The following is a 13,352-nucleotide window of genomic DNA, read 5'->3' as shown; positions in this document are numbered from 1 at the left end:
CTCTGTCTTGCAGGCCCTGCGGAAAGATGTCAAGTCCCACAGGGCCCTAGTCTCTTGTGACAGAGCGTTCCACCAGATCGGGGCCACGGCCGAAAAAGCCCTGGCTCTGGTTGAGGCCAGCCTAACCTCCCCGTGGCCCGGGATCTCCAGGATGTTTTTGTTTGAAGACCGTAATGTCCTCTGTGGGGCGTACCAGGAGAGGCGGTCCCGTAGGTACCTGGGTCCTAGGCTGCATAGGGCTTTAAAGGTTAAAACCAGCACCTTAAACCTGACCCTGTACTCCACTGGGAGCCAGTGCAGTTGGTAAAGCACTGGATGAATGTGATCCTGCGGCAAGGACCCCGTGAGGAGCCTCGCTGCTGCATTCTGCACCTACTGGAGTTTCTGGGTCAGCTTCAAGGGCAGCCCCACGTAGAGCAAGTTACAATAATCAAGCCTGGAGGTGAAGCAGGCTTTGGCTTGCGATGAGGACAGATGCAATGGCCTTCTGGGCACCCAAAGCAAAAACTCCTCCGCTAGAAATGTTAAGGCAAAATCAGGTAAACTGAACCCTATTGTTGAAGTAATAACTGGCTTTGCTGTACTCATGGATCCTCTAATTTTGCTATCTGGTTATGTTAAGGAAATAAGCACTAACAGAGGACAGGGAATTAATGCAACGTCTCTTAACTACTGCCAGAATTATTTGTCAAAACTGGACGGGGGGGATGAGAACACCAGTCATGAGAATGGATAACTGCAATCTGGGACGTTGTATATCTGGCTAAGGCTGCATACAGTGGTACCTCGGGTTACATACGCTTCAGGTTACATACGCTTCAGGTTACAGACTCCGCTACCCCAGAAATAGTACCTTGAGTTAAGAACTTTGCTTCAGAATGAGAACAGAAATCGTGCTCTGGCGGCGCGGCGGCAGCGGGAAGCCCCATTAGCTAAAGTGGTGCTTCAGGTTAAGAACGGACCTCCGGAACAAATTAAGTACTGTATTTTTTGCTCTATAAGACTCACTTTTTCCCTCCTAAAAAGTAAGGGGAGATGTGTGTGCGTCTTATGGGGCGAATGCAGGCTGCGCAGCTATCCCAGAAGCCAGAACAGCAAGAGGGATTGCTGCTTTCACTGCGCAGTGATCCCTCTTCCTGTTCTGGCTTCTGAGATTCAGAATATTTTTTTTCTTGTTTTCCTCCTCCAAAAACTAGGTGCGTCTTGTGGTCTGGCGCGTCTTATAGAGCGAAAAATACGGTGCTTAACCCGAGGTACCACTGTATATGGTGAGAAGCAGAGTCTTTTCACGATCTTCCTGAGAAAGATGGTCTGTGCTACTCAGAACTTTGAGATATTAACTTATTACGTGTGATTTTGGCACGGAAATCTTTCCATATATGTGTGGCTTCACTGCACTTCCGCATCGTTCTGGCTTCTGTTGCTTTTCGTTACAAATAGATCTATGCAAGGAGGACAACGACGACAACAAGAACAGCAACCGTACCGGCATCCAAGACTTTGATGATGGCGTTGGCCTTGTCAATCTCCAGCTGCAAGTTCTCGAACCAGCCATTGTCCATGAGGTAGAGGAAGACATTCAGGCGGTTCTGCAGGGCGTTGTGAGATTCCTGTTTCCTCCTGCCGGCTTCGTCTGGGTGGTATTTGGACCGGAACCTGAACGGAACCCAAATTAGCAGAAGGGTGGGGGGCGGGGAGGGGCAGGAGAAAGGCACAGAAAAGGAGGGGCGGAGGGGAGGGGAAGAAATGCGTTAGCCAGGCAAAAGGGAAAGGGAAGCACGACCCTCTCGGTCGCTAATTCACACATGCAAAGCGAGGGAAGGAGGGAGGAAACTCCGGGTGCCTTTTATGTTTGGTTTGGTTTCTGCGGAAATGGAAGTGTAGAGGGGAGGGGAGCGCTGTTTGAGGAATTTCTCGGTCGCTGGCAGGCCAGGCCAAAGCCCACCTCCACAAAAAGGGGCGCCGCTCGCTCGCTGTCTCCCGCCACAGGGAAGGCGGGTGTGCCAGCGAGATTCTTTGCAGAGTGGGTGCTTCGGGGAGACTGCTTTGGTCTAAGAAAGGGCCTCTTACTCCTCGACAGCTTGGCTCGGTTCAGAATCCTTTCCCCTTCTCTCTTTGGGTTTAGTTTGTTGCTGCTGCTGCCGTTGTCAAGTTTATTCCCCGCCTTCCCTCCTTAAGGTCCCAGAGAAAGGTTGTGGTTATCAAATCTACTTAGCCACTGCAAAGGGAAGGCAGGCCCTAAAAATGTATGTCTTCAGCACCCGCCAGGAGAAGAACAGTGAAGGGAGTTCCGCAGCTTAGGGGCCACCACAGAGAAGGTCCTCTCCCCCTGGGTCACCCCTACCCTGAGTCTCTGAGGGTAGAGGAACTGCCAAGAGGGATCTCTCCGCAGATCCTGGCACCCGAAGGGGTCTGTAGGGATGGAGGCGACCTTTCAGGTAACTTTCTAAGGCTTTAAACGCCAACACAAGCACCTTGGATTGGGTTTTCATTGTCACGCCCTGCAAGCCCTGGGACTTTAGGAGTGCAATGTAGGTCATAAATTGTAATAATAATAATAATAATAACAGCAGCAGCAGCAACTATTCCAGGCCCCTCCTGCCTCACTCTCAAGGCCCGCCACAGGCTTCTCCTCAAGCCTCCCCTGGTCTGGTCCTCCGTCATGGCCAGTTCACAGCTGCCATGCTAAACTGTCCCCAAACCCCAAGCCTCGCCTCCCAGGCAGGGACAGTAAGCCCTCTTTCGTCCGCAGATGCTAACTATGTGTAATAAGGGAGTAGAGCCCTGTTCGAAGAAAGCCTCAGCCTGCCCCCCAGCTCAGAGTGTGGGGTGGGCTAGCTCCATGGGGGTCGCTTCTGTCAAAGAGGTCAAACTCTGCGGGGAGATCTGGGGGTCCCTGCTTGTGAGGCAGCCGTTTACTCCATTTTCGTGGAGGAGAGAGCTGTCGAAGGCCGCTGGCCACAACAGCTGCGCTCTGCCTGCACGGCTGGAGGAAGCGATGCTTTTGAAATCCCAGTTGCTGGAAACAACAGAGAGGGAGAGTTGGTTTCTCATAATGGGCACCTGAGAACAGGATGCTCTGAGCCTCATCCAGCAAAGCTCTCCTTACGCTCTTATGGAAACTGCAGCCTCCACAGCCTGTCTACCTAGATTCCTAGGTTCTTTGGGGCATTCAGCTACTGTGAGTACAGGATGCCGTTTTCTCCCCTTTGGCCCAATCCTGCCTCGCCCTATTTGGGACACGATACGCTCTCAGGATTTGGAGATGGGGGGGCGGGGGAGAGATGTAAAAGCAGCTTCGATGGGGGAAGGCAGTTAAAAAGGGGAAGGGTGGAAATTAATACAACCAAATCCAAAACACGCCTTCTACCGTCTTTTTTTTTTTTTTACCTTTTGCAAATACAAGATATGCGTTTTTAGATTTTTATTTTTGCTCTCAGCTCTGATTTAAGAAGACAGAACACGTCATACATACACTGAGAGGAGTCACACTCCGAGCCTTCCAAGCGAAGAGAGTTTTCTTCGGCGGATTTTTTAAGAAAAAAGCAGCACGGGCTTAACCCCAAAAGATTGGAAAATCTCTCTCTCTCTCTCTCGCTGGGCCGCAGGACTTCGTAAAAACAAAAACAAAAGAGAGAGGAGGCTCTGGTGCCTGCGATTTCGCCCTGCTCTGTCTACATCCTGCCAACTCACATTCAGCTAGTCACTGCATTGTGCACAGTGAAGTCCCTGACTGTCTGCGCTACGGAGGAAGAAAAAAAAAATCGCCACCACCAGCGGAGAGAGGAAGGGGGTAAAATTGAAAAAAAAAAAGCACATTCAAGGCTCTTTGGTTTGTTTTTGCTTATTTATGGATTCTCCAGGCTGAGGACGGATGGTTTTTGGAGTCTCCTGTGAGAGGTTCTTGGGAGGAGGGGAGAAAAGGCCAAGTTATTACAGTCAACAACCAATTAACAAAAATGAAAGAAGTTCAAATCTATCAAAGGAAATTAAAATGGTCAAAAGTGAACACACACACACACAGAGAGAGACTCAGCTGTGTTAGATACCCAGTTGCCTAGGGAAGAGGAACCACACACAACCGCCTCCCCTCGCTGAGATTCCCACATCCAGCGCTGGAGCAAAGTGGCCCTCCGCTCCCCAGGCACACAAACACCTCGGCCACGTCTATCCAGAGGCTACCATATGTCCCCAGCCTCCTTCCCTTGCCCTGGAGCAACCCTCGCTAACCTGGTGCCCTCCCGGTTCTCCGTGGGCCTGACCTGAAGCCTGCTCCACCCATTCTGCCACCCTGGTAAACTGATTTCGGATGGTTCAATAATAGCAGCTGCGGTCGTGCTCTGTAGAAACTAAAACCAAAAAACCAGAAACGTCCCCATCCGATGGGCCAAGCCCCACCCGCGCCTGCCCTCCAAAGCAGAGTGTTGCACTAGAACCTGACAGAGACCAGGGTTCGAATCCTCCCATTCGCTGCCTCTCAGCCTATCCTATCCTGCAGGGTTACAGTGGGGATTAAATGAGGCGAGAGGACCACAAACATGCCCCCTTGAGCTCTTCAGATAAAATAAGTAGGATATAAATGCAACAGATAATTAACAAGATCAATACAAGGATGCTTCCCCTGACTAGCGCTGGCAGTTTTCTTTCTCAATTTTATTTTGCGTTTGCTCAGTTTTCAAGGATTCTGCTGAAAAGCGTCCGTGTGCTTTTAACAGCAGGCGAACAAGCCGCTGGAGCTATTGAACGGCAAACCCAAGTAAAAGAGGAACCGGGGTTTCCGAACTGGAATTCTAAAAGTATTTAGTACATAAGCAAGTCAGCTGAGAAGAAGACAGGAATTAGGAAAAAGCACAAGACATCTAAATGATGAAAAGCTGCATTTTGCAAGTGAGAGGAGGGGAGTGGGTGCAAAACAGCTGGTTACCATCTGGATTCAGATAATCATGGCTGTGTTCACACACAATGCTAAACCTTGGTTTGTTCGACGAACCACGTGACAACAAGCCATGGTTTGTTCTCTCCAAAGCTTGCTTTGCTCCCCAGCTGCGCTTGCCTTGTAGCTTGGAGAGCATCTAGGGTAGGGGTCAAGCGAGATCATTGGGGTTAGACCCCTGGGGTTAGACCGTAATTGAAACAAACCATGGTTTACAAGCCAGCAACAAGCCGCAGCTTCACGTTGCGGTCTGCTGCCAGAGAACAAACCATGGTTTAGTATGCTGGGCTTGGGACTTCTAACAAGCCACACACACGCTAAATGAGTCATGTGTGAACCCAGCCGGTGGTGGAAGCAGTTTTTATGCTTACTGATGTGAAACAGAACTGGTGGAAAACATGTCAAGGGAGCAAAGACGGTACGTAGGCGATGAAGATGGGAGGAGAACAACAAGGACTTCCGGAGAGGCGGGGTTTCTACACGTCTCTCATTTCCCACCTCTCTCGTCCCTATCTCCACACATTCAGTATTCCTCAGCATCCCTTTCTGACCCCCTGGACCACCATGTCCTTCTCAGCAGTTTCTCCATTTGCCAAGTCAAAGGCCACTGGATCAACTGAACCAACCAACTCCAACCTGGCAACCTCCAGATGCTTCAGACAACGGACGCAGCCGGCTCGGCTGAGAGATGATGGGAGCTGTGGTCCGAAACATCTGAAAGGCACCAGGCTGGGGGAGCTGAATATGCTGGGAACAGCTGGTTGATTTCATTTGCTGCGCTGCGTTTGTAACAGATCTCTCTCTTGCTCTGCTATCTGTAAACCGGAAACGTAGACTAGAGAGGGCGAATTAGCACCCGAATCTGGCAGTCCAAGGGGAAAGGGGGGGCTATTTATGAGAGGGTGGGCCTCAGGAACAAGGCCAGCACCCAGAATGGATGTGTGCGTGCTTCTTCTTCTAGCCTGCCTGTGTGTGATGGGGCTCATATACCCCCTGGAAAAAAGGCACAAGGACTTCATGGGGATATGTGCAGAATATTCTTTCAATTAGCTGCAGACTTCATGCTACACTGAATTTTTTTAACTCACACAAGTCATTTAAAGCCCTGAGCATTCCAGCAAGCTACACCCATCGGAAGGCCAGGCAGCGGCCGCCTTCTAACACCTGACAAATCTACCAACTGGTTACTGAATTATCTTCCGCTCTGAAGGCCTCTTATTTAGGTTGCCAGTCATGCATAACTACAGATACACATCCCTGAGATCTCTCCTTGCTCCACTTCCCACCTCTCCCCCGCCCCAGTCCAAGGCAAAAAGGCCCAGCCCACGAGAGACGTACCACTCTTCATCCTTGTGGGCCAGGAAGAAGTCTTGCATCTTTTGGCGCTGGAAGTCCAGCTTGTAGTCGTTGTAGCGCTTGACGGCTTCCGTCTCGTCGACGGAATCATCCAAGGAGAGGAGGAACTCCTTGAAGTTCTTCATCACGGGAGGGGCGATGCCCAGGTCCACCTCTGCGATGTTGCCCAGCCTGGGAGGAAAGGAGAAAAAGGGAAATAAAAAGATGTGCGTTCTCGCAATTCGACGTCTCCAGCGCAAAGAGGAGACCCTTTCAAAACCAGAAAAGCTTTGCAGACCCTTTTCAAGCGCAAAGTTGAGTTGTCAAGTGCAGGAGATGGGAGAGGTGGCCTGCCCTGGATGGGGTCACAGCCCCTCGGAATAATAATAATAATAATAATAATAATAATAATAATAAAATTATTATGTGGATTTGGATTTGATATTCCGCCTTTCACTCCCTTTAAGGAGTCTCAAAGCAGCTCACATTCTCCTTTCCCTTCCTCCCCCACAACAAACACTCTGTGAGGTGAGTGGGGCTGAGAGACTTCAGAGAAGTGTGACTGGCCCAAGGTCACCCAGCAGCTGCAGGTGGAGGAGCGGGGAATCGAACCCGGTTCCCCAGATTACGAGACTACCACTCTTAACCACTACACCACACTGGCTCCCCCAGCCACTCTGGGCGGCTTCCCAAAAAATATTTGCAGTTTGGGGCTGCTCCTGGATTTGACTTTGGCTCTGCTAACTTCCAGAATGGATTACTGCAACGCGCTCTACGTGGGGCCGCCCTTGAAGACTGGGAAACTTCAACGGCTCCAAAACTCAGTGGCCAGATTACTGGCTGGGATTCCATATAACCCTTGTTTCAAAGCAGCTGCATTGGTTGCCAGATTGTTTTCGGACCAGATTCAAGGTGCTGACATGACACAGTGGTACCTTAGAACTCGAACGGCTTGGATCCAGAACAAATCGGCTCCCGAACGCCGCAAAACTCGGAAGTGTTCCGCTTTGTGAACTTTTTTGGAAGCCGAACGTCCGACGCGGCTTCCAATTGAGTGCAGGAAGCTTCTGCAGCCAATCAGAAGCTGCGCCTTGGTTTTCGAATGGTTTCGGGAGTCGAACGGACTCCCGGAAGGGATTAAGTTCAAGAACCAAGGTACCACCTGTAGTTCAAAGTTCTAGAGGTGGATTGGGGGAAGGTCTTCTCTGTGGTGGCCCCCAAGATATAGAACTCCCACCCTGCAGAGGTTCACCTTTCACCTCTATCATACAGCATTCCGGAGGACGCTGAAGATGCACCTCTTTCCCCTGGTTTTTGACACTTGAGGGGCATATCTTTAAGCCCCACTTTATTTTCATGATTGTTGTTTTGTTTTGTTTTGTTTTTAAATATTTATTAACAGTTTTATTTTGATTACAATACCGATAAAAAAATATCACATCTCTTAACTTAATTTTCTTAACTTCTTTGGACTCCCTCACATCTCCCGCTCCTGCGTTCTTGTCTGTAAAGTTTTGTCCAGCAACTTTATCCCCTTGTTTCTATTCTTATTATCTAATTTTCCAATGTTATATCTCTAATTTTAAATGTCTTTTTACTCACATCTTAAAACATTGAATATAACCTAAAACTTCCAGATATTAATCTTTTCTTAAATTTAGCTTATCTTCATAATTCACTTCCTCTAGCTTAATGGTGCCAAGTTGTTTATACTCTAGCATCCTTCTTAACATTCATACAGTTTACAATATTTTTGTAGATAAATCTTGAATTTCTTCCAATCTTCTTCTATCGTCTCTTCTCCCAGGTCTCGGATTCTGCCAGTCATCTCCGCCAGTTCCATATAGTCTATCAGTTGCGTCTGCCATTCTTCCAATGTGGGTAGATCTTGGGTTTTCCAATGCTTAGCTACAAGTATCCTTGCTGCTGTTGTTGCATACATAAAGAAGGTTCGATCTTTCTTTAACACCTTCTGGTCGACAATGCCCAGCAGGAAGGCCTCTGGTTTTTAGGGGAGGTATACTTAAATACCTTTTTCAGCTCATTATATATAATTTCCCAGAAAGCCTTCACTCTAGGGCAAGTCCACCAGAGGTGGAAGAATGTTCCTTCACTTTCTTTACATTTCCAACATTTGTTATCAGACAAGTGGTACATTTTTGCAAGTTTGACTGGAGTCATATACCATCTATATATCATTTTCATAACATTTTCTTTCAAGGCATTACATGCGGTAAAATTCAGCCCAGTAGTCCACAACCACTCCCAGTCCTCAAACATGATGTTATATCCAATATCCTGTGCCCACTTTATCATAGCCGATTTAACCGTTTCATCTTGTGTATTCCATTTTAACAGCAAGTTATACATTTTTGAAAGTACCTTAGTCTTAGGTTCTAATAATTCCGTTTCTAGCTTCGATTTTTCCACCTGGAATCCTAACTTTTTATCATGTTTAAAAACTTCTCTAATCTGAGCATAGTGTAACCAATCTCGCACTTTGTCTTTCATTTTCTCCTGACTCTGCAATTTCCAATTATCCCCATCTTTTTCTAATATTTCCCAATACTTCGGCCATTTGGCCTCCATATTGAGTCTTTTCCGGGCCTTGGCTTCCAATGGTGAGAGCCACCTTGGAGTTTTATTTTCCAATAAGTCTTTGTATTTTGTCCAGACATTAAACAGTGCTTTGATTGTTGTTTTGAACTGTTCCTAATGTTTTGTTTTAAAGGTGTAACCCTCCCTGGGACCTCCGGGCAATAGCTAAACAAATAGCTAGCATTGTTTTTATTTTACCAACAGGATTAACGGCAAGCCCAATGTAAACATGACGTAACCAATCCAAACCCTGCTAAATCCAAGGTAACTGTAATTACTTAAGAAGCCTGTGCAAGGCTTAATTAACTGTAATTATTGAATTAACTGTAATTACTTAAGAAGCCTGGGTACTTTCTACTGTTAAGTACCCAGAGCGGCGCAACATGAATTATAAGACCACGTGACAACTTGGCCCTAAGCCACTTAGGGCTTTAAAGGAGCCCAGGTGGAAACTGGAAGTCAATGGAGCTGATGAAAGCTTAGTTATGTTCCCCAGCCTAGGAGCACTAAGCAATGGCCTTGCTGCTACATTTGAAGAAACTGAAAGCTCTCAGACTATCTCCAAAGTGAGCCCCACATTGTGTGCATGGCTGGGCCGCCCCTGGAAGTAACTGAAGCATGGATGGCGGGGGCCAAGTCTGCCTTCTCCAGGGCCCATCCACAGGTGATCAAATGCTGCCTTATGATCTGATTTTTCATGCCCGGGTTTGAGCTGCAGGACAAGTGGGACGAGCCTATTTAGCTGTAATTCCTACACCTCAGGGGTCTCTTTCGCCTCTACAAACCTATTTCCATTTCAGAGCACAATTTAAAGTGTTGGTGCCAACCTTTAAAGCCCTAAACGGCCTCGGCCCAGTATACATGAAGGAGCGTCTTCACCCCCATCATCCCTCATTGCAAGAAACCAAATTACAGGGAACCAGATACAGGGCCTTCTCGGTGGTGGCATCTGCCCTGTGGAACGCCCTCCCACCAGATGTCAAAGAGATAAACAACTACCTGACATTTAGAAGACATCTGAAGGCAGCCCTGTTCAGGGAAGTTTTTAATGTGTGACATTTTAATGTATTTTTCATCTTTGTTGGAAGCCGCCCAGAGTGGCTGGGGAAACCCAGCCAGATAGGCGGGGTACAAACAATAAATAAAATAATAATAATTATTATTATTCTACTTCGTCACACGGAAAGCAACAGGGAGGCGTTTCAGTATTTGTATGCACCTGTTCTTAGGCAGATGATTTGACCAACGTATCTCACAGTCTTCAGGCAGAGAGCCCTCACCTGAGTGGCAAAGGCCACCTGGCTTGAATAGGCAGGATGTGCTCGGAGCAGCTTACCTGGCTTGGATAGGCAAGATGTGATGCTGTGTCACATGCATCTCTGGGTGAGCCCAAGGTTGTGGAGGTCCGTAGGTAGGGCCGGTGGTGACGCCACTGTAAGGCATCTCGTAGCCGCTGTGGTAGGGGTCCGATGTGTGCTCATCCCTGGAGAAGTTTTTTTGGGAGGGGTAAAGTTAAAACCACCAAGAGGACTGGGGGAGAACCAAAGTGTTAATTGATCCCGATTTATTTTGGAGCAAGGGGATAGGTGTTAAAACCAGTTCTTCCCAAACTGTTTCTGGCTGGTCCACACCCTTGGTGCCATAACCTCATCCCCAGTGCGTCCTGCCTTACCCTACAAAATGCAATATTCAGAATACCAGTCAGCACAACCCACAATAACGGCCCAGTGAAATTCAGAACAGTGCCCATTAACTGCAAATCTACCGTATTTTTCGCTCTATAAGACACACTTTTCCCCCTCCAAAAATGAAGGGGAAATGTGTGTGCGTCTTATGGAGCGAATGCAGGCTCCTTGGCTTCAGCGATAGGAATGTGAAGCCTCCGAAGCGCAGAGGGAGCGCTCCCTCCACGCTCCAGAGGCTTTGCGTTGCTTTCGCTGAAGCCACCTGAAGCCCCCGGCGCGCAGCAGGAACTCCCACTGCGCTCCGCGGGCTTCAGGCAGCTATCCGCAAGCCTTCGGAGCGCAGCAGGAGTTCCCGCTGCGCTCCGAAGGCTTGCGGATAGCCGCCTGAAGCCTGGAGAGCGAGAGGGGTCGGTGAACACTGATCCCTCTTGCTCTCCAGGCTTCGCTTCGCTGGAGAGGCGCTGCACAGCTTTCCCTCTCTGCGCAGCGCCCCTTCAGCGAAGCGGCAGGAGAAATGGAAGTTGCTCCGTTTCTCCTGTTGGTTCGCTGAAGGGGCGCTGAGCAGAGAGGGGGAGAATTTTTTTCCCTTGTTCTCCTCCTCCTATGGTCCGGTGCGTCCTATAGAGTGAAAAATTACGGTAATTCAAACCATTTAGCTTGATTAATTTAACAAAATGGACAAACTGGATCTAGTGATACCAGCTTCTCAAACGTTTCCCCCTCCAGCATTCTTCCCCCTCCGCCCAGGTTATCCTGGATAAAGAAAAGGTTTTGGCTCCTTCTCTCGTATCACTAGAACTCGTGGCCATTCAATGAAGCTGAACACTGGGAGAGCCAGCACTGATAAAAGAAATGCAGTGGAACTCCCTCCCGCAGTCACCAACTAAGGTGGCTACTAGCCATGACTGCTACGTTCTGCCTCCGTAGTTGGAGGCAGCAATGCTTTTGAATTATTGTTATGTATTTATTGATACCCTGCCTTTTCCCCTGACAAGGACTCAAGGTCCTTGAGAACAGCCATCCCAGTTGCTGGAAAGAGCTGCTCTTGTGTAGTGATCAGATGGGATTACTACGAGGAATTATAAAATATGCATCAAGCCGTTGTGTCCGCAATGAAAGCATTGTGTTGACTGGGTTCGATTCATTGACAATAATTTCTTCTCAAATCCCACAAGCCTCTGCATCTATGCCATTTTTCTCTAGTGCCCACTTCTCTCTGTCTGACAATAGAAGCATTCTAGGACACAGACCAGTTGCCGCACCAAGCATCCTAGGCCATAAAGTTAGTAGGTTACTTTGATGTAGTTTAATCTTTAGATAGATCTTAAGGGCCAGGAAGAGAATTCACAAAGAGATGGCAAATACTGCCATCCTGCCTCTCCTGTTTATGACCTCCGGGGTTTCCTGAATGCATTCCTCCTTTTATTCCTCTTTTATTTACTCTGAACTATGTATGCATGCTCAAGTAGGAAATACTTTCTTTGTAGTTAGAAGAATTTCTTCTGATCTGACTTTGTCCCACAAGGGGTTTTTGAAATGCTCAGAGGATATCTGATTGGTTCTTACGAACACTGTGTAAAAGGTTCTTTTGTGAATAAAACGACCTGGGCCGAGGGGTGGAGAGGAATTATTATTATATGCACAACTCCCAGAGTCTTGCTGGTCAAGCCTCGTGGGTATTTTATTCATCAGGGTCCAATCCTTCCTTGCTTTGGGAACACTACGCTCTTGTGCTTCTGTATTTCCCAATGGGGCATGTGGCTGACCACTGTGATAACTGGAGGCTGGATTAGATGGGACACTCACTGATCTGATCCAGAGGGGCTCTTATGTTCTGGAGGGTCACGGATTCCCCAGACCTGATCCAATATGCTGTATCTGCTAAGCAGTTCCTCTTGGGAACCGGGAACTGAAGAGCCACGTAACGCAGAACAAGAATGGAAGAAGCAACCCAGAGGAGATTGAATGACCACCTACCAGTCTCGTCGCATCCGTTTTTGCGGAGGGCTCAGTTCGTGGCGAGGTGGGGAGAAGCGTTCCCGCCGGTTCCGGTCATAATCGCGGTATTCGCCTCTGCTGCGGCGCTCTCGGCCCCTGTCCCAGTCCCTGGATGCAAACAGCACAGAGCTGGTAAGGAGGACAGGAAGAACTGACCCCTCTCTACGGCTGGCAGGGCAGAAATCAGCCCAACTGGGTTTTCCACCAGCCCTCTGTGCCATGAGCTGAAGTGCCTGAGAAATATTTCAGGACCCGCTCAACCTGGATTCCACCCTGCCCCCTCAAAAACAGGGCAATCAGCAATCAACCATCATGGGTTAAGGATTCTAATATGCTTAAAACATTTTTGTTCAGGCAAGCCTACCCAGATGGGCAGAACTGCTGCTGTTACACAAAATACTTGCTCCACATTTGTACGAACTCAATCTTTTAGTGCAGCAGCACTTATGGAACTCCCTGCCTATTGACATCAGGAAGACAGATTCACTGTACTCTTTTTGGTGCCTGCTAAAAATATTTTGGTTTAGACAAGCAGATGTTTAGAAAGCTGGTGCAAGTTTTAATCTGTATTTAAAGGTAAAGGGACCCCTGACCATTAGGTCTAGTCGTGACCGACTCTGGAGTTGCGGCGCTCATCTCGCTTTGTGGCCGAGGGAGCCGGCGTACAGCTTCCGGGTCATGTGGCCAGCATGACTAAGCCACTTCTGGTGAACCAGAGCAGTGCACAGAAACTCCGTTTACCTTCCCACTGGAGCGGTACCTATATCTACTTGCACTGGTGTGCTTTCGAACTGCAAGGTTGG

At 48.4% G+C, this 13,352-nt stretch overlaps 1 protein-coding gene across 2 annotated transcripts in view; it reads right to left on the bottom strand.

Moving 5' to 3' along the window:
* The window catches only part of SRRT (serrate, RNA effector molecule), a 34,949-nt gene that overhangs the window by 18,101 nt on the left and 3,496 nt on the right, over positions 1-13,352 (bottom strand). For both annotated transcript variants that reach the window (XM_081886765.1, XM_081886766.1), the window contains 4 exons: positions 12,529-12,657; positions 10,203-10,349; positions 6,272-6,460; positions 1,487-1,656 (listed from right to left, as the gene is read on the bottom strand). In XM_081886765.1, the coding sequence (XP_081742891.1) occupies positions 1,487-1,656; positions 6,272-6,460; positions 10,203-10,349; positions 12,529-12,657 (635 nt within the window). The remainder of the gene's footprint in view (positions 1-1,486; positions 1,657-6,271; positions 6,461-10,202; positions 10,350-12,528; positions 12,658-13,352) is intronic.

Source organism: Podarcis melisellensis (genome assembly GCF_964234715.1).
Source record: "Podarcis melisellensis genome assembly, chromosome: 13".
Classification (NCBI taxonomy): Eukaryota; Metazoa; Chordata; class Lepidosauria; order Squamata; family Lacertidae; genus Podarcis; species Podarcis melisellensis.
Note: the sequence above shows the minus strand (reverse complement) of the source record. Positions and strands in the feature narration are given on the sequence as shown.